Genomic DNA, 20951 nt, shown 5'->3' with positions numbered 1-20951 from the left:
GAAATTTATTTACATATGGCTTTTCGTAAAACGATGTATCATTGTGTCATGGCATATTTTAATTCCAGACAGTATTCAAGGATGTGCGACCCTATACTGCTAAGAGTGTGATCTACTTTAATACCGAAAAAAAGATGGACCACGCTCTTGAATCATTAACGGGCTTGAAGAGATATGGAATTGAACCAATTGCCATTCAGATGGGATCAGATCATTATTTTATGGAGTCAGGGTATGAGATCATTAGACTAAAGATATGAAAACGAGACTGGTATATGTCATGCATAACCTATAATTATACCAGTTTATATGTCAAGAAAAAGAAATAAAAACGACTCTGTCTGTATTCAAGTAGGCTACTTGGCAGTTATTACAATTTTGCATAAACAATATGACCTGTTTTTGCAAAGTGAAATTAATTTATATTATCCGAATACCGAGATGTTAAATTGATTTTGAATTTATACTAAAACGAATAATGGGAAGAATTTTTTCTCAATAAATTATCTAACCATTTTGCTTCAATAGCTCAGATAGGCGGTATCTATTGGAAGGATTTGGGACGCTGTATCATATTCTTCCACACGTTATTCAAGATTTGAAACAAATCGCAGCAGAGTTCATAGGCAACACTGCAACTTTCATGCCGATTACTCAACCAACAAACTTCAGAGCAGTGGATATTGGCGAAAGGTAGAAAAAAGTATATCAAAATCGAGTCTTTTTGGTATAAATTCGCTAAACACTATGGCGACAAGCCGAAAAAAAGCTAATTCAAACTTGGTTGTTTGACCGTTGTTACAAAGTTACTTAAACAGCCAATGTTGCTACGTAAAAATTACCACCAACTTTGTATTTTCTCCAACATTTCTCTAAAAACTACAAATGTTTTCCAAGGCTGCTCTATGAAATGTTTTACGTTTTTCAAAATGATATGCAACGTATTGAAACGATCACATCTATGAGTCATATCTAGCGCATATTTGTTACTAAATTATACTAAAAGTTGGATTTATGTCTCTGCATTTAGCACGGCAAGTCTTAAATGGGATAATCCCGATCAAGAGCCGGGACGATTTTACAGAGTGAGAGTATCGGCCAATGGAAAACCTGTGAAAATGACGACTCTGAGATCAAAGTGAGAGTACAATTTTGTGCAATAAATCTTTAAAGTTCAATAAGCATAATATTACTATTTGGCCTAATCTTTACAGTGCAAATGGAGTCGACCTTGTTCGTCTGAATCCGGGATTCACTTATCGAGTAACGTTATCCAGTGAACATTCCGATGAAGACGACGATGATGTGATTGTATTTGAATTTCAAACGAAAGATGTTGAAATAAAAGGCAAGTTTGTATATGGAATATCTGTTATTCTGTTTCACAGTATTGTTTAATCCATTTTTATATTTGTATTTTAAGGTGATTATGTACCAGAAGCAATTGCTCCAACAATCCTACCGGTACCAAGATCATCGGCCGTTACAACGACTCCCACACCCAGAGAATCTTCAGTTGCACTGACAACCACTTCACCAGTTCCCATCTCAACTAGTACAACCACGATTTCCTCCACCACTAGTACTACCACTATTGGCACAACAACTACAAACGCAACGACCATCAGTACCACCATGTCTAGTACCAATAGTGAAATTTCGTTGGATGACTATATGTACCCCGATGTTACTGTTGAACCAGAATCAGACAAAGAAATGTACTTTTACGGTGGCGAATATGACGATGAGGAATATGATTACGAAGAATCGGAATCTAGTACTTCTACCATTACTTCAACAACAACAGCAAAACCAACCACGACGATCAAATCCATCGACACTAAAGATTATATTAATGGAGATCACAAAGATGAGCTTGAGGAACTGGGTGAGGGGATTGACATCGACGACGCAAGCAACAAAGCACACGGAGTAGAGTCAGACTTACCAGCGCCAGTGATAGGTAACAATGTGACTAACAGAGAAACCCAAGATAACTTTCAAACCGAGTTGCCAAAACAACCAGAGAAAACAGAAGTGACCCCGGAATTTGACGTTCCGGATTACGTAATAGAAGAAAAGGGGGTTGACGTGGACGACTTTCCAATTGTAATCCCGCCCACCACCGACGTAACAACAATGGCCACTGAACCAGTCTCTTCAACGACAAATGAAGTAACGACCAAGTTTTCGTACGGAAGAAATTATGACGAAAAAATCTGGGCGTTTTTAAACCAGTGGAGTACCAAACGCCAATCACAACAAAGTAAAAGAACGACTAGATCACTTCACGATGACTTTAACGGTTTTGCTAGTGGGCGACAAAAGAGACCAGACTACTCAATTTCAGCAGGAAGAGGTTCACAAATAACAAGGTGTATATTCATTGTTGTACGATCATAATATTATTAAAACAAAAGAAAATTCACTTTGTTTTGAATGTTTTATCATTTGGTTTCAGTGATCCGATTGATTATGAAGGTACAGATTTTGCGACATTAGGAGAAGCGGAATTAGATGAATTTGTCCGAATAAACTTCGGTGGAGGTGGAAGCGAAGGTATAAACAATTTCTATGAGCTACGTATTTGTTTAAATATTCTCTACGGAAATATAGTTTGTATATTTTGTTTATTACAATTTCTAGAAAGTTACGGTGAAGAGGTTGAGAGCATCTTCCTGTACAATGTTACTGACACAACCGTGGACATAGGTTGGAGTCAAGTATCCGATGAATCATCTTTCCTTGGGTGAGATTCAATAAAAGTAACATTTCAATATGGCCGAAGCTAAAGTAACTAATTACATATCTTGTGTTCAGATACAAGATATTTTTTGCTCCTTTTTCGGTTGGTGGGAAACGATCATCTCTTGGAAGACCGAAAAAAGTCGAGGTCGGCCGCGATTCCGATCGTATAAGATTAGTTGAACTTGAACCAAACACAGTCTACCAAATTGAAATTTATTCTGCATACGACGGAAAACCTTTGATAGGTCCCAAGAAATGCTTCACTCGAACGAAAGATGGCGAAGGTAATGGGGGTACTTAACAAATATCGTAAGACAACAACCTTACACTATGCGCTATAATGACTAGAAAATCACTCCAGAAGAGTGTACGACGCTCTATTGTCTGACTTGTGAATGCTTGATAGGATAGTTAATAGGATGATTAGCGCATTTGGGCAGCTTAGCCTAATTAGGATGTAATTGAAATTTATCTTGTGTAAAAACTATAGTGCCATCTTAAAATAGATAAATATAGAACAAAATTACAAATTTATCGTTGTTGCAGAAGATCCCAGCGAGATCCTTGCTTCCATTTATCGCCCACCTGTCATCATTCGCGCGAAAGCAATTTCGGAAAACCAGGTCACCATTACGTGGACGTACAGTTCAGTGGAATCCGGGTTACGTTACTACAAGATTTTATACAAACCAACTGATATAGAGGATGTTTCGTAAGTTGACTCAGTTTCAGAGTTTAGTTTAGGAATGATATTTATATTGATTTACCAAACGCTATAGAGATACAACGTTCAACCGGGTGAGTGACATAACCTGTGCCTTAGACATTGTTCTGCTGTTTAACAAGCCGCTGGCAAATTATTCATAGCATGCCCGTACTCACCGTAACCTTTTGACGGTTAATGCCTCATCTGTAATTGCCATGACTGACATTATTTATAGTAAACATTTTTATTCGCCAGGTATTTTGAGACAGAAGTATCGGCAAACGACGATTCTCTTGTAATAGAAGGACTGACGAAAGGAACAGAATATTCCGTCGTGGTAAGTATGTAAATTATGAATTAAAGAGATATATTTACCACTCAATCTCAAGTAGGCCATTATTCAACTCGGGATCATTCCCTCTTGGCCGGGCTCTCACTATATAAATACATCTAGCCGTTCGGGCAACATCCTGGGATACTTTCGAGCGTCTCAGTAATTGTTGTAAGAGCATTTTTCCTAATGTAAAATTCCATTCCTTATTTAGTTTCGATTTATGACTTTCTTTATCTGATATTCATTTGCTACAGATTATAGCCAAGCACAAAAACGGATACAGCGCACCTGCTAGAGTCACTGTCTCTACGTGTAAGATAATGTTCAATACTATATACCTTGTGTTATTCCGTAGGCTTGAATTATAAATGAATCATTCACTGGCTATTTAGTTTCTTCAACGTCGCATACTACGGGCTTTCCTCGATACAACTCAAAAGTTTGGACAAGAAGTAGTTCCAGTTCATCACACAAATTGAATTATGGAGGTAGCATCACTGCCGAGCCCGGATATTCCGCAACTATAGATGGTATGTAGTACTACGTAACGTCCACTTGCATCATAATAGCATTACAATGAATCTTAATCTGAATCACCGTTATTTGAGCTATATACAGCACAGTTCAGTACGTGTGTATGGAATATGATATAAGTCCAGTAAACGTAAATCCCTTGTGTCAAAAAAACGTTTTGTCGGTTGCAAATGGTTTACACATAGTTTAAAGTTATTACAACCTAGTTCTTAGAGTAGATCCACGTTTTCATAATTACTGTTCAACGAACAACACTTGAATGGGAAGATATTGACAAAATACGATTTTTTTATTATTTTCAAGTCTTCTTCTGCACAGCCAAATCAACATTTCACCAATTTACAGGTTTAGAAACACAATCAAGTGTTACTTCCACTGGATCTCGGAATCTAAGAGCAGATGTCATATCTGGTAACTCTCTAAAAGTATCATGGAACCGACTTGGCGTGAGTGCCGGACTTTCAGGAGACCCGACGGCCGGTCCTTTAAAAGTTGAATACATTGTTGCATATACTCCACTCTGGCCTTTGAATGGGCATGAGGTATAAAGCACATTTTATGCTTAATCCCACAAAGTTTCAAGTATGGATTCACTAACGTTAGAATTAAATTCAGGGTGAAGTTCGTGCTGAGGATGACAAATCATACGTCATAATTCCTGATTTACCACGTGACTCAAGATATAGAATTGATCTATACGAAGAGAGTGGATATAAACTTGGAGTTGTTGACACGTTGGAGATCGATTTGCGTTAGTTTAAGTTTCTACGACTTTATATATATTTTTATGTTGTTTCACAATTATAATGATCCACACATGTGTTTATAGCTTCATTCGCATCGGAACACGCAATTGGCTTAAAAGAATCAGTAACACTGTCATCAAATGGCTCAAATGTGAATATTGACCTTCGTACAACAAAGAGTAAGTAATACCGAACGTTTGAAAATTCTATATCTTTGCCCAAAAAATTATTAAAACGAATGCATTTTTTAGAATTGAGCACACCGATCAACTTCCATCTTGTACGTGCCAACCCTACATCATTACATTTGGCTTGGAGTCCAGGAGAAACTGGAACCACTTACGAATGTAAGTTCGGTTTATGCGAAAGAACAAATTACTCTCATAAACTTATAGTACTGAATAACCGTATATGCATTAGTTAGCACTTTTTTTGTTAACCATCTATCTATTCCTTGCAGTGCAATATTACGACGAAAGTAATCGCCTCCGCGTGCGGAACGTGTCAACTGTTGCAAACTCAATCGTGATTCCTCGTTTGCAGCCGGGTCGAACATATCGTGCAACTCTAATAGCGAAAAAAGATGATAAACGCAGCGATCCAGTGTTTCCCCAAGAAGCATTGTATACGCGTAAGTTTATACTTTGGATGAAAAAAGATTGTATGTACAAAAAGTTACAGAATAATGTGAACTACGTCAAACCAAAATCAATGAAATAAAGGGAAGTCAACTATATAAAAATTATCGGCTACACTATGTTAACAATATCTGGTGTAAAAGGCAGTATTTATTATTTAAGATATTTTAGTTTTCATTTTATTCTGCGTCTATATAAATGAATGTAACATTGTTGAACATAGGCGTTATTCGAAAGTCGATAAGGTTTATCATGTGTTCACATTTTGAATACTGTAGTTAATTAGTCTACTGTCAATTATAAAGAGCTGCTGAAAATGTTTCCACAACAAATGATAATAGAAATTGACTACCATGACTTTTTACTCTGTACATTAGTGAATTTATTACTTAGGTATAGAACTAGTTTTCTAATGTTGGTTTTCGGAAGCATAACTGATAATTACGCATGTTTATTTAGCCATTCCTCAACCTGAAAATCTTACAATCACTTTTACTGACGATGGAGTCATGAGGTTGAAATGGAGAGCACCTAATGATTTTAAAATTAAAAAGTACAGAGTGTATCACAGCAACTCGAAATCAAAGGCTCAAACTTACTTCGATGTCGCAGAGACCACGGCAGAAATAACAGGTAACTGTATAAGTTGAAATAGTGAATTTTTTGAACAATAAGTTGAGCATGTGACTTGTTTACACCCTTGAAATTTTATGAGAAATATTTCTTGGTATATCACTGCTTATTATATGTCTCTATTTTCTTTTAATTCCGTCACTTCTTTTTAGGATTTACACCTCGTCAATATTATCATGTTTCGGTCAAATCATTAATTAAAAATATTGAAAGTGAACCAGTTGTAAAAATTGGATATGCAAATTTCGGAACAAGCGATGGAGGAGACATACGCGTCGAAACCGAAGATGGTGAGGTTTAAGCATAAACAGTTATTTAAATACAGAATATTTTCGGAATCCTAACTGATCAGTTCATTTAGAATTTTTGAATCCAACTGTGTATTTTTCATGATTTTAATGGATTTCATTAATTTATACGACTGAATACTGGAGTCTGTGTGGTAAATTATGCAATATAAAACATCTATCTATCCATGCAATACAAAATATATTATGTATAATTAATTTGCTTAGCTGGATAAAAATGCTACATAAATATTTAGGTACATCAATACCGCCTCTTACAGATGTGGATACTAACGATGAAGGCCAAAAAGGGTCTAAATTAAATATTGGACAATTAACGGATCATTTCGTGCTATTAACTTGGAATAAATATGAGGCTGCAGGAGATAAAAACGTCAGGTGAATTTTTTTAATATATATTTATTATACGGATAAGTTATGTCAGATCAGTCTACCCGAAACTCTCATAAAACTTGGAAATTTCTTGGAGAGCAATAAACCTTAGCAGGCCGACTTCAGCGTAGTAAAGGCGTGTTGGCGCATAAGGTGCGCTATATTTCGCAGTAGCCCACAATATGTTAAAGACCGTACTGTCAAAAAAATTTATATTGTTGAAAAAATAACTACAATTCCCTTCACTGCAGATACAAGATTATCCTTGCATTGGTACTCTCGGATGGTTCCATTGGTCGTGGAAGAACGTTAACAGTTAGCGCCTGGCAATATCAATTGAACATAACCTGGTTAGAACCAGCTACTACTTACCAAGCAACATTGATAGCACAGGTTGAAGACGGAGACGAGATCATCCTTGATAAAACAAACTTTGTGGTAAGAGATGACTTTGCAAGTTTAACATTCTTTGAAACTGTAAAACAATAGAAAAAATACAAGGTTCATATACAATAAACTAGTAAGATACTCTCTAGGAACAAATATCAATTGCTTACAGTAATTTCCCTGTTTAAATATTTAAATCTTTTTATCAACTGTGACAATTATAGAAGACGTTTCGTTATGGCAAGCCAAAAAAAATGTGTTAGGCTTGGGTCCGCAGGGTCATGGCTGTTTTATTATAGTTTTTATTGAATCAAAAAATAATTCCAATAATTCACGACTAGATTCGTTGTTGAATATTTGAATCATGAACCAAATATTGAAATCCGATAATAGAACGTTCAGTACATATAGATTCATTAGTCTAATTGTGATATTTAATACAATATGTTATAGTCGAAACTACCGTCTCCGGTACTAAAACCGGTCACAACTACTGGACCTTACACCGCAACTATACAGTGGAGGAAGCCAAGGTTTTCATATACTTATATCATCAATATAATTGAAGATGAAATCGACTCAGATAATGATGCCGTAGTACAGAAGAAAGTCAACAAAGCGAATAAAGAATTAAAAGCCCTGCTTTACGGTAGCTATAAATAAAATTAGGTTTATTAGAACTTAAGAAGTCGGAATGAGAAGAAGTCGGTATTTGTTTCTTAAATCGATGTAAACATCAAGTTTGACAAAGGTAGTTAGGTATAGTACGAGTCGGGAGTATAAACAAAAATTAAGGGTGGCACTTAATTGTTGAGATACAGGCCAACCAAAAAAAAACAGAACCTAGGTAATTTGGAACATATTTCAGACAGAATATAACTTTTATGCAAGGTGTCCTAGATTACTGAAACTTTTATATAATTATACACAAACAGTAGTTCAAGTGTTCAATAAATTTTCTTCGTTTTCGTATAAATAATTGAGAAATTTATGTGTTTTGTTTTTGAGGTCACCGTGTATAAACAACTTTCGTAATCTCCTAGGATTTTTCAGAAGGATTTCCTATTGCCATAGTATGGTAAAATCGTTATAAAAACGAATTTCAGTCATGATACAAATGAACAAAATTGCATTCTTATTGAAGCAATTTACTAAAAAACATGTCTATTCGTACAGATCTGAAGCCCGGTACACGATATCGAGCCGAAGTTACTACAGAATATGCCGATGATGTTAGCAAACCTTCTGTTGTCAGATTTATCACAAGTGAGTTGAAATTATGCAATGTATTGTAAAAATACAATTTTTTGTGTCTCGTGGTCTTTCAAGGTTATTTGAACAATTTTCAGATCCACTTCCTCCTGCTGGATTTCGAGTTAGACGAATCGCTGGAGATGAATATGAATTAACTTGGGAACATCAGTACGGCGGAAGAAGTGGATATCAAGCAAAGTAAGTATTATGCATTTCTCCACAATGTAGTATTTTTACTAGTCCCCATGCTCCTGAACTGTGATTTTTCGTGAATCTAACTTTCCAAGTTTTTTCTAAATATCTGCCAGAAATTGTATATCTATTCTGACCCAGGAAGTATATTCAATTCTTATTTATCTACATCCACAAGCGCAATGGTGTTCAGATAGCGGCTATTTCAATCAATAATCAGCTGATTGTTCACAGAAGTTTCGCGCCAAATTATATATATGATGAGATATCAACAAATGGTCTAGTACAAAAATGTGAAAACATTTTAACATTTTGGCATTAATATATTAACAATTCAAATCGCACAATAGTATTGTTTATATTTGCCTTTGTCTCATTCAGGTTTTCCAACCTTGGCGATTCAACTAAAAATCGGAATTTCGATTTCGGCGAAGATGATACTAGATTGCAAGTTACTGTTCCGGAGGAAACTTCTGGATTCTTCGCTTTCACCACGTTGCGAGGTAACACAATAAAGAAAACACAATACTTCTACTCCTACGCTGTTTCGGTATATTCACCATTCACATGCAACTTTCCCGAACCGAAGCGACTAAAATAAGATTGAGGAAATAGTGGCCTTCTTCTAACTGCCAGTGAAACTTGACTTGGGACTAGCAGATAATTTAGCGAGTCTTTGAAATATAAAAAAAATTGCCACGTCAAATATTGATTTAGCAAAATTCAAAAATTTAATAGTTAACCGGAGCAAAAACTCAAAATAATGCCGAATTTGTTGATTCAGGATTAAATCCTAGTTTGATTTTCAAATTAACGTCGATTGAACGCTTTTATCGAAATTTAAATGTTTAATTAAATTTAAACACTGCTCTTGATACTCGCAGAATCAAAAAAGAGCAAAATTAAAAAGTTCCGTTACAGAAGAAGACTTGGATCGAACATAGTTGAGATCGGGATAAAGAAAGACGAGTAAGAAAAACGTTCAATAAAATTTGTGTTACCTGTAGTATACCTCATTTTTAGGTGATTGTATTGGTTCTTGTACATTTGAACCCACGTACATTTGAACCCACAACAATTGCACCTGCATACTATTTCACCTATGGATTTTTTTTTTGTTTTACGGATATTTGAACTCATACTAACCCTAACCCCTGGGTTTTAGCACCCGCATAAAGATTGAACCCGCGGATATACACATGGGTTCGAATGTACGTGGGTTCAAATGTACGGTCACCGATTGTTTTACGTTGCTCCACTTTGAAGTTTATCTTCAATTGTCCACAGTATCAACATCGACCCAACCACATCGGACATCAATCTGCCAGTCACAACAGACGAAGTAACGGAACCAGATGTAGTAACGTTGCCAGCTTTTCGTGACGATTCTGATACCACACCTGAGGATGAAACCGCTAATTTCAGATATACTGATGTGACCCATCGATCAGTGAGACTTTTTTGGCAACCGCATGACATTCCATCAAACCAACGTATCAGGTTTTTTATTAATTATTTTATTTGCTGAAATTAAGTTTAAATAATTATTTGAGTTCAATAGTGTTTCATTTTTATATTAAGATATACTATTCATGTGCTTGACCTAACAAACGGAGGAAGTAGGATACGATATCCAGGCCGTGGAGAAAATGAGATATATTTTAACTGGTTATCACCAGCCACAAAATACCAAGCTACATTGAGAGCACAAATACATCCCACGGGAGAGAAGATAGAACTTGGAAAAGTTACGTTCAAGGTAACAAAATGTTCATCATATGTAATTACAAATCTGTTATTTTTACTCGTAGCCATGATACACTAACAGTAGTCTATCGTCTTCACAACAGTTGCCAGATATTTAACCAAATATTTGTTCAGTCGAAACTTCTCGCACCGGATTTAAAGCCTATAACTTATACTGGAACACATGATGCCAGAATCGAATGGGTTAAACAGAAATCGACATTCAATCACCGCATAGTTGTGTATGAGGATGAAACTGAATCGGACCCAAATGCGGCAATCAAAGAAATGGAAGTTCCAGACGCTGGAAGCACAAAACAAGCGATTGTTTCTGGTAAAATATATACATATTGGCTCTAAAATATAAAAAAAAATGCTTATATATATTGACACGAAGGTCCAACTGCAGACTAGTTTATGCGATTCACTCGAAATTCTGGCTGAGCACCGAGTTCGCAAAATTAAAACGAAGGGCAGCCGTGACGTAGGCGGTCACGCTTGACGGAATAAAACCTCGTGAATTAAAATTAAATAGCGAAATTTGGGTGAATAATTGGGTCTGATAGGATTTTGAGGTAATTAAGAAAATAATTATATATATTATTAACCTTCTGGCGACTACTCACATGCTTAAGAAAAGTCGATCAGTGCATTAGTAACGTAGAAGAAACATATTTATGCTCAAAAAACTCGCCCTGACAACAACAACAATTTAGTAAACGATCAACATAATATGTCCACGTCGTGTCAAAAATGATCCAAATTACCCTGCCTCAACATACAATGGTTTGTGAGATATGTAAATCAGCCTTCTACAATTGTCTACATTCCAGATTTGACACCTGGCACCAAATACCGCGCCGAAGTAACTGCTGACAGTGATGGAGATCGGAGTGAAACTTCCACAATCAGATTTATTACAAGTATGTCAATAAATAAATTTTTCCACGTAACATGGCCCAATTTCATGCTTATGCGAAATACATATTACCAAATATAATAATTCAGGACCGATGCCGCCGCATGGTTTTTCGATAAGTAATACCGAAAATGACGTCTTCAAAGTGAGGTGGAATCATTCAACAACTGGTCGCAGAAGTGGTTATAAAGCAAGGTAAATTAATAACGCAAAGTTTATTGCTAATCTAATTTGATGCAAGGCAAATTCAAATTTACTCAACTAATCACAATTTATTAGGATTTGGAGAAAGCTAACTATAATGTTTGTCTGGGAGATGTAAAAGATAAATTGCAGAATCTTGATTTATTGACAAGATGGGGTAATAAACATTTCAGATTCTACATAGTCGGAGACAGATCCTCTAACAGAGAATACAACTTAGCAGAAGCAACGTATACTCTCAATATCATAATACCGACGGGGTCTAAAGCTGTTGTGGATATGGTTACAATACGAGGTATGTAAATTTTCTCGACGTAACAGCTGAATAATATTCTTTCCTTTACAATCACATTTCTTCAATTGAAGATAACAAGAAAAGTAAGAAAAAGAAGGTTTCGTTTAGAAGAAGGGCAGGTTCTTCAAAGGTTGATCTAGAAGAAATTGAAGAAGAAGACGAGTAAGTAAAGCAATAAAATAAGTTTTATTGAAGATTATTTCATAACAAGAGAATCCTGTTTTGTATCATAGGCCAGGAGATGAGAAAGAGAAAGACCGTGACCTCGATAAAAGCCTTGATCACGAAAGAAATCGAGAATCTGGGGAAGGGGAAGCAGACCCTGCACATTCTAGTCGTGAACAAAATCGTTTAACTACCCCAAGACCAAATTCGACCACTGTAATGACTACGTTGCCACAGAAAAAACTTCGCGTTAGACTGCTCTCTCCTACTGCAGCTCAGTTGTTCTGGGACTCTACTGACTTTCCTTCGGATCAAGAAATTAGGTAAAGCATTTGTAAATAACATGTATATGGTTTATACCTCGGGATAAAACTGAAATATTCTGTCCTACTAACGACCTGCGACCTAACCCTACGCGTTTTTAAATGTTAAAATTTTTGTCAATTGTCCATTCGCATTTATTACACAAGCGAGTCTATATATATCTCACAAAAAACTTGTAATATCGTGTTTCTGTATATTATTTATCAATTAACTTTTATTTTGATCAGATATCTAGTCCAAATTGCAGTAATTCAATTTGACGGAAGTACCGGAGGTGCAAAAACAAGATATCCAAAAGCAGGAAACAATAGCATATATTTACCGTTCCTACTTCCAGCAACTAGATATCACGCAACTCTCAGTGCTATATTGAGTCCTTCGGGAGTAGAACGGATTGTGGACGATATTCAGTTCAAGGTGATATAGGTTTGATTTCATGTAAATATACCACAAGCATTAAATATCAACTGGAGGTAAATGAGGGCCTGTTTGACAAAATGAAAATGACCGTATTTTTCATCAAACTTCTGAGTCATAATGAAAACTGAATTTACATAACATTTAATTCTCATCGTCATCTTTACTATTTGTACCGTTTCTTCTTTACGCAGACCAAGCTTCCAACTCCAATTTTGAAATTGGTTACATACACTGGGACCCAGAGCGCAAGACTTGGATGGCAAAAACAAAAATTTTCTTATATTCATCGAATTATCGTGTTTGAAGAAGATCCAGAGTCAATTAGAATCGCGGAGTTAACTTCAAGGCCAGATCCTGGGAGGCCCGGAAATGTTTTAATAAAAGGTGAAATGTTTTCCCTTCCTAGTGTGAACTTGTTTCAACGCTTTTCAGTGCATTTTCACAAAAGCTGTGCTTTTGTTCTTAAAACCAGGATTTTGAAGTTCAATATATGTATATAAGCGATAATTTGAGGCTACGAAAATCGTTCAATTTGTGTGAAAATAGTTCATTTTTTTCCTATATGAAGATTTAACACCTGGAACTAAATACCGAGTTGAGGTGACAGCCGAGGAAAATGAAGATACGAGTGAAACATCAGTTACAAGGTTCATTACAAGTGAGATCATATGACAAATTTAGCTACAAACTTAACTATTCTACTGAATGAAAACCACGGTATATAGGTCCCTGCTCTTTGACTGCCACAACCTACTTTTGTTGGCGCATGTCCACTAAACGCCGAAAGCACTTATACTTGACGTGGCACAAACCTTTTTTGGACCTCCTGAAGTATGCGCACAGAGATGGCGCATGTTGTTCCCAACCAGGATATGTCATCCAATAATAACGTCAACACGACGTCACAACTACGTCATAGAGCTTTCTAAGAAAATCTACGATGGATTTCGGTCGATCGTCTGCGCGGTTTGTACGGCCATCCGTATACTTTGACGGGCCCTATTTCGTCACCGTGGCGTTGTAGTGACGTAATTTTTGGATTCCGTAGTTAGGTGGGGGTTAGAAATGACATATGCAAAAATGGTGATGCCACGCCAACTAGAAGTACTTGACGGCGTTTAGTAAACTAGCCCCCTTTTGTTTTACATGAAATAATTTGCCAACTGTATACACAAGGGAATTGAGTTTCATTCAACTTGGCATACGTGACAACTATTATCAAAGATGATTCTTTCAAATTCTATATCCACTCGAATACTTCCTAACATTGTATATGTTTGCGTTTCTGCATTCCTACAGGGCCAATGCCACCACGAGACATCCAAATCAATCAAATAGAAGGAGACAATTACCGAGTGCAATGGGCTCATCCATACGGACGTAGAAGCGGATATAAAGCTGAGTACGAGAAACTAAATTATCCAGAAATATAGAAATTGCTGAACATTCATCTAGTCACAAAGATTGCCTTGTGTCGTTCTAATATTGATCCTCTGCATGTCTACTATTATGTATTATGTTTTAAGATTTGACATACCTAAAGATAGAAAGTCCGCTCTGACAAGGGTTCTGGAAAGAACAACAAACACATTTGAAGTAGAAATTCCTGAGAGAGTGAAAGCTGTAGCGAGGTTTACAACATTGAGAGGTAAAGTATGATACGGGGACATGACTTCCTGATATGATCGACGATTGACTTGGAAAAAATACAACTAAAATATTACCTGCAATTTCAGATGACAAAAAAAGCAAACGAGTAAGAGTTGCCATAAAAAGAAAGCCCGGTTCTAAAACTGTTGATATCACTGAGGAAATCCAAGAAGAAGAAGAAGAAAGAACAGATGATAACGGAACTGGCGATCGACAAAGAGGTAACAAAACGCTGACAGATGACAAATCTACCGCGGATCGACAGCCAGAAGAAAGAACTCCAACCGATGAACAACCAGGTGACAGATCCGCGGGATCCGCAGGTGACCGAACCCCAACCGATGGACAACCAGGTGACAAAACTCCAACCGATGGACAACCAGGTGAAAAATCTCCCGCGGATCGGCAGCCAGTAGACAGAACTCCAACCGATGGACAACCAGGTGACAGAACTCCAACCGATGGCCAACCAGGTGACCGAACCCCAACCGATGGACAACCAGGTGAAAAAACTCCAACCGATGGACAACCAGGTGAAAAATCTCCCGCGGATCGGCAGCAAGGTGACAGAACCCCAACCGATGGACAACTAGGTGACAGAACTCCAACCGATGGACAACCAGGTGACAGAACTTCAACCGGTGAACAACAAGGTGACAGAACTCCAACCGATGGACAACCACGTGACCGAACCCCAACCGATGGACAACCAGGTGTCAAAACTCCAACCGATGGACAACCAGGTGAAAAATCTCCCGCGGATCGTCAGCAAGGTGACAGAACCCCAACCGATGGACAACTAGGTGACAGAACTCCAACCGATGGACAACCAGTTGACAGAACTTCAACCGGTGAACAACAAGGTGACAGAACTCCAAGCGATGGACAACCAGATGACAGAACTCCAACCGATGGACAACCAGGTGACAGAACTCCAACCGATGGACAACCAGGTGACAGAACTCCAACCGATGGACAACCAGGTGACAGAACTCCAACCGATGGACAACCAGGTGAAAAATCTCCCGCGGATCGGCAGCCAGGTGACAGACCTCCAAGCGATGGACAACCAGGTGACAGTACTCCAACCGATGGACAACCAGGTGACAGAACTCCAACGGACGGACAACCAGGTGAAAAATCTCCCGCGGATCGGCAGCCAGGTGACAGAACTACAACCGATGGACAACCAGGTGAAAAATCTCCCGCAGATCGGCAGCGAGGTGACAGAAATCGAGAATCTGAAAATGAAGTGGACCCTACACATTCTAGTCGTGAACAAAACCGTGTAACTACCCCAAGACCAACTTCGACCACTATAAGGACTAAGTTGCCACAGAAAAAACTTCGCGTTAGACTGCTCTCTCCTACTGCAGCTGAGTTATTCTGGGACTCTACTGACTTCCCTTCGGATCAAGAAATTAGGTAAAGCATTCGGGGGTAATTGTAAACTACATTGATAAGGTTTATCTCTCGGGATAAAGCTGAAATATTCTGTTTTACTAGCGATCTGCGACCTAACTTTCGCGTTTTTAAGTGTTCAATTTTATGTCAAATGTCCATCCGCATTTTATACAGATGCGAGTCTATATCTATCTCCCAAAATAATTGTAATAATAACGTGTTTATGTATATTATTTATCAATTATTTTTTATTTTGATCAGATATCTAGTCCAAATTGCAGTAATTCAATTTGACGGAAGTACTGGAGGTGCGAGAACAAGATACCCAAAAGCAGGAAACAATAGCATATATTTACCGTTCCTACTTCCAGCAACTAGATATCACGCAACTCTGAGTGTTAGATTAAGTCCTTCGGGAGTAGAACGGATTTTGGACGATATTCAGTTCAAGGTGATATAGGTTTGATTTGATGTAAATATACCACAAGCATTAAATATCAACTGGCAGTAAACGAGGGGCTGTTTGACGAAATGAAAATGACTGTAATTTTCGTCAAATTCCCAAGTCATATTTGGCGTATTTAATCCGGACACCTGATGAAAACTGAATTTACATAAGATTTAATTCTCATCATTATCTCTACCAGAAAATATTTGTACCGTTTCTTCTTTACGCAGACCAAGCTTCCAACTCCAATTTTGAAATCAGTTACATACACTGGGACCCAAAGCGCAAGACTCGGATGGCAAAAACAAAAACTTTCTTATATTCATCGAATTATCGTGTTTGAAGAAGATCCAGAGTCAATTAGAATCGCGGAGTTAACTTCAAGGCCAGATCCTGGGAGGCCCGGAAATGTTTTAATAAAAGGTGAAATGTTTTTCCTTCCTAGTGTGAACTTGTTTCAACGCTTTTCAGTGCATTTTCACAAAAACTGTGCTTTCATTCTAAAAATCAGGATTTTGAAGTTTAATATATGTATATAAGCAATAATTTGTGGCTACTAAAATCGTTCAATTTGTGAGAAAATATTTCATTTTTTTTCTTATATGAAGATTTAACACCTGGAACTAAATACCGAGTTGAGGTGACAGCCGAGGAAAATGAAGATACAAGTGAAACATCAGTTACAAGGTTCATTACAAGTGAGACCATATAACAAATTTAGCTACAAACTTAACTATTCTACTGAATTATTCGGCATATATAATTCTTCAAGAGACAAAACTACGGTGTATAGGTCCCTGCTCTTTGACTACCACAACTTACTTTTGTTTTACATAAAATAATTTGCTAAGTGCATTCACAAGGGAATTGAGTTTCTTTCAACTTGGCATACGTGACAACTATTTTCCAAGATGATTCTTTCAATTTCTATATTCACTCGAAAACTTCGTAACATTGTATATGTTTGCTTTTCTGCATTCCTACAGGGCCAATGCCCCCACGAAACATCCAAATCAATCAAATAGAAGGGGACAATTACCGAGTGCAATGGACTCATCCAGACGGACGTAGAAGCGGATATAAAGCTGAGTATGAGGAAATAAATTATCTAGAAATATAGAAATTGCTGAACATTCATCTAGTCACAAAGATTGCCTTGTGTCGTTCTAATATTGATCCTCTGCATGTCTACTATTATGTATTATGTTTTAAGATTCGTCATACCTAAAGATAGAAAGTCCGCTCTGACAAGGGTTCTGGAAAGAACAACAAACACATTTGAAGTAGAAATTCCTGAGAGAGTGAAAGCTGTAGCGAGGTTTACAACATTGAGAGGTAAAGTATGATACGAGGACATGACTTCCTGATATGATCGACGATTGACTTGGAAAAAATACAACTAAAATATTACCTGCAATTTCAGATGACAAAAAAAGCAAAAGAGTAAGAGTTGCCATAAAAAGAAAGCCCGGTTCTAAAACTGTTGATATCACTGAGGAAATCGAAGAAGAAGAAGAAGAAGAAGAAGAAGAAGAAGAAGAAGAAGAAGAAGAAGAAGAAGAAGAAGAAGAAGAAAGAACAGATGATAACGGAACTGGCGATCGACAAAGAGGTAACAAAACGCTGACAGATGACAAATCTACCGCGGATCGACAGCCAGAAGAAAGAACTCCAACCGATGAACAACCAGGTGACAGAACTCCAACCGATGGACAACCAGGTGACCGAACCCCAACCGATGGACAACCAGGTGACAAAACTCCAACCGATGGACAACCAGGTGAAAAATCTCCCGCGGATCGGCAGCCAGAAGACAGAACTCCAACCGATGGACAACCAGGTGACAGAACTTCAACCGATGGCCAACCAGGTGACCGAACCCCAACCGATGGACAACCAGGTGAAAAAACTCCAACCGATGGACAACCAGGTGAAAAATCTCCCGCGGATCGGCAGCAAGGTGACAGAACCCCAACCGATGGACAACTAGGTGACAGAACTCCAACCGATGGACAACCAGGTGACAGAACTTCAACCGGTGAACAACAAGGTGACAGAACTCCAACCGATGGACAACCAGGTGACCGAACCCCAACCGATGGACAACCAGGTGACAAAACTCCAACCGATGGACAACCAGGTGAAAATTCTCCCACGGATCGTCAGCAAGGTGTCAGAACCCCAACCGATGGACAACCAGATGACAGAACTCCAACCGATGGACAACCAGGTGACAGAACTCCAACCGATGGACAACCAGGTGACAGAACTCCAACCGATGGACAACCAGGTGACAGAACTCCAACCGATGGACAACCAGGTGAAAAATCTCCCGCGGATCGACGGCCAGGTGACAGACCTCCAACCGATGGACAACCAGGTGACAGAACTCTAACCGATGGACAACCAGGTGACAGAACTCCAACGGACGGACAACCAGGTGAAAAATCTCCCGCGGATCGGCAGCCAGGTGACAGAACTACAACCGATGGACAACCAGGTGAAAAATCTCCCGCAGATCGGCAGCGAGGTGACAGAAATCGAGAATCTGAAAATGAAGTGGACCCTACACATTCTAGTCGTGAACAAAACCGTGTAACTACCCCAAGACCAACTTCGACCACTATAATGACTAAGTTGCCACAGAAAAAACTTCGCGTTAGACTGCTCTCTCCTACTGCAGCTGAGTTATTCTGGGACTCTACTGACTTCCCTTCGGATCAAGAAATTAGGTAAAGCATTCGGGGGTAATTGTAAACTACATTGATAAGGTTTATCTCTCGGGATAAAGCTGAAATATTCTGTCTTACTAGCGATCTGCGACCTAACTTTCGCGTTTTTAAGTGTTCAATTTTATGTCAAGTGTCCATCCGCATTTTATACAGATGCGAGTCTATATCTATCTCCCAAAATAATTGTAATAATAACGTGTTTATGTATATTATTTATCAATTATTTTTTATTTTGATCAGATATCTAGTCCAAATTGCAGTAATTCAATTTGACGGAAGTACTGGAGGTGCGAGAACAAGATACCCAAAAGCAGGAAACAATAGCATATATTTACCGTTCCTACTTCCAGCAACTAGATATCACGCAACTCTGAGTGTTAGATTAAGTCCTTCGGGAGTAGAACGGATTTTGGACGATATTCAGTTCAAGGTGATATAGGTTTGATTTGATGTAAATATACCACAAGCATTAAATATCAACTGGCACTGAACGAGGGGCTGTTTGACGAAATGAAAATGACTGTAATTTTCGTCAAATTCCCAAGTCATATTTGGCGTATTTAATCCGGACACCTGATGAAAACTGAATTTACATAAGATTTAATTCTCATCATTATCTCTACCAGAAAATATTTGTACCGTTTCTTCTTTACGCAGACCAAGCTTCCAACTCCAATTTTGAAATCAGTTACATACACTGGGACCCAAAGCGCAAGACTCGGATGGCAAAAACAAAAACTTTCTTATATTCATCGAATTATCGTGTTTGAAGAAGATCCAGAGTCAATTAGAATCGCGGAGTTAACTTCAAGGCCAGATCCTGGGAGGCCCGGAAATGTTTTAATAAAAGGTGAAATGTTTTTCCTTCCTAGTGTGAACTTGTTTCAACGCTTTTCAGTGCATTTTCACAAAAACTGTGCTTTCATTCTAAAAATCAGGATTTTGAAGTTTAATATATGTATATAAGCAATAATTTGTGGCTACTAAAATCGTTCAATTTGTGAGAAAATATTTCATTTTTTTTCTTATATGAAGATTTAACACCTGGAACTAAATACCGAGTTGAGGTGACAGCCGAGGAAAATGAAGATACAAGTGTAACATCAGTTACAAGGTTCATTACAAGTGAGACCATATAACAAATTTAGCTACAAACTTAACTATTCTACTGAATTATTCGGCATATATAATTCTTCAAGAGACAAAACTACGGTGTATAGGTCCCTGCTCTTTGACTACCACAACTTACTTTTGTTTTACATAAAATAATTTGCTAAGTGCATTCACAAGGGAATTGAGTTTCTTTCAACTTGGCATACGTGACAACTATTTTCCAAGATGATTCTTTCAATTTCTATGTTCACTCGAAAACTTCGTAACATTGTATATGTTTGCTTTTCTGCATTCCTACAGGGCCAATGCCCCCACGAAACATCCAAATCAATCAAATAGAAGGGGACAATTACCGAGTGCAATGGACTCATCCAGACGGACGTAGAAGCGGATATAAAGCTGAGTATGAGGAACTAAATTATCTAGAAATATTAATGTTGCTAAACATTCACTTATTAAACAAATATTGCCTTGGCTTGTTCTACTATTGATCCTCTGCATGTCTACTATTATGTATTTTGTTTTAGATTCGTCATACCTAAAGATAGAAAGTCCGCTCTGACAAGGATTCTGGATAGAGCAACAAACACATTTGAAGTAGAAATTCCTGAGAGAGTAAAAGCTGTAGCATGGTTTACAACATTTAGAGGTAAAGTATAGGAGGACATGACTTCCTGAT

General features: G+C 37.8%; 1 protein-coding gene across 9 annotated transcripts in view; it reads left to right on the top strand.

Moving 5' to 3' along the window:
* LOC120334548 (uncharacterized) overlaps positions 1 to 20951 on the top strand; it is an 83753-nt gene that overhangs the window by 25140 nt on the left and 37662 nt on the right. For 5 of the 9 annotated variants that reach the window (XM_078120451.1, XM_078120447.1, XM_078120445.1 and 2 more), the window contains 51 exons: positions 69 to 232; positions 529 to 693; positions 1031 to 1138; positions 1215 to 1348; positions 1424 to 2375; positions 2462 to 2559; positions 2647 to 2749; positions 2821 to 3032; positions 3295 to 3460; positions 3710 to 3791; positions 4043 to 4100; positions 4181 to 4318; positions 4668 to 4864; positions 4938 to 5073; positions 5152 to 5247; positions 5320 to 5415; positions 5529 to 5699; positions 6166 to 6339; positions 6492 to 6629; positions 6884 to 7025; positions 7271 to 7457; positions 7860 to 8055; positions 8583 to 8672; positions 8756 to 8858; positions 9234 to 9355; positions 9737 to 9821; positions 10140 to 10352; positions 10434 to 10611; positions 10734 to 10932; positions 11432 to 11521; positions 11607 to 11712; positions 11895 to 12016; positions 12088 to 12178; positions 12250 to 12504; positions 12733 to 12922; positions 13117 to 13309; positions 13494 to 13583; positions 14225 to 14327; positions 14452 to 14573; positions 14662 to 16000; positions 16241 to 16430; positions 16658 to 16850; positions 17036 to 17125; positions 17414 to 17516; positions 17641 to 17762; positions 17851 to 19159; positions 19400 to 19589; positions 19817 to 20009; positions 20195 to 20284; positions 20573 to 20675; positions 20800 to 20921. In XM_078120451.1, coding sequence (XP_077976577.1) covers positions 69 to 232; positions 529 to 693; positions 1031 to 1138; positions 1215 to 1348; positions 1424 to 2375; positions 2462 to 2559; positions 2647 to 2749; positions 2821 to 3032; positions 3295 to 3460; positions 3710 to 3791; positions 4043 to 4100; positions 4181 to 4318; positions 4668 to 4864; positions 4938 to 5073; positions 5152 to 5247; positions 5320 to 5415; positions 5529 to 5699; positions 6166 to 6339; positions 6492 to 6629; positions 6884 to 7025; positions 7271 to 7457; positions 7860 to 8055; positions 8583 to 8672; positions 8756 to 8858; positions 9234 to 9355; positions 9737 to 9821; positions 10140 to 10352; positions 10434 to 10611; positions 10734 to 10932; positions 11432 to 11521; positions 11607 to 11712; positions 11895 to 12016; positions 12088 to 12178; positions 12250 to 12504; positions 12733 to 12922; positions 13117 to 13309; positions 13494 to 13583; positions 14225 to 14327; positions 14452 to 14573; positions 14662 to 16000; positions 16241 to 16430; positions 16658 to 16850; positions 17036 to 17125; positions 17414 to 17516; positions 17641 to 17762; positions 17851 to 19159; positions 19400 to 19589; positions 19817 to 20009; positions 20195 to 20284; positions 20573 to 20675; positions 20800 to 20921 — 10309 coding nt within the window. The remainder of the gene's footprint in view (positions 1 to 68; positions 233 to 528; positions 694 to 1030; positions 1139 to 1214; positions 1349 to 1423; positions 2376 to 2461; positions 2560 to 2646; positions 2750 to 2820; positions 3033 to 3294; positions 3461 to 3709; positions 3792 to 4042; positions 4101 to 4180; positions 4319 to 4667; positions 4865 to 4937; positions 5074 to 5151; positions 5248 to 5319; positions 5416 to 5528; positions 5700 to 6165; positions 6340 to 6491; positions 6630 to 6883; positions 7026 to 7270; positions 7458 to 7859; positions 8056 to 8582; positions 8673 to 8755; positions 8859 to 9233; positions 9356 to 9736; positions 9822 to 10139; positions 10353 to 10433; positions 10612 to 10733; positions 10933 to 11431; positions 11522 to 11606; positions 11713 to 11894; positions 12017 to 12087; positions 12179 to 12249; positions 12505 to 12732; positions 12923 to 13116; positions 13310 to 13493; positions 13584 to 14224; positions 14328 to 14451; positions 14574 to 14661; positions 16001 to 16240; positions 16431 to 16657; positions 16851 to 17035; positions 17126 to 17413; positions 17517 to 17640; positions 17763 to 17850; positions 19160 to 19399; positions 19590 to 19816; positions 20010 to 20194; positions 20285 to 20572; positions 20676 to 20799; positions 20922 to 20951) is intronic. The other 4 variants (XM_078120448.1, XM_078120446.1, XM_078120444.1 and 1 more) reach the window with 4 other exon arrangements.

This window comes from Styela clava, chromosome 15 (assembly GCF_964204865.1).
Source record: "Styela clava chromosome 15, kaStyClav1.hap1.2, whole genome shotgun sequence".
Taxonomy (NCBI): domain Eukaryota; kingdom Metazoa; phylum Chordata; class Ascidiacea; order Stolidobranchia; family Styelidae; genus Styela; species Styela clava.
Note: the sequence above shows the minus strand (reverse complement) of the source record. Positions and strands in the feature narration are given on the sequence as shown.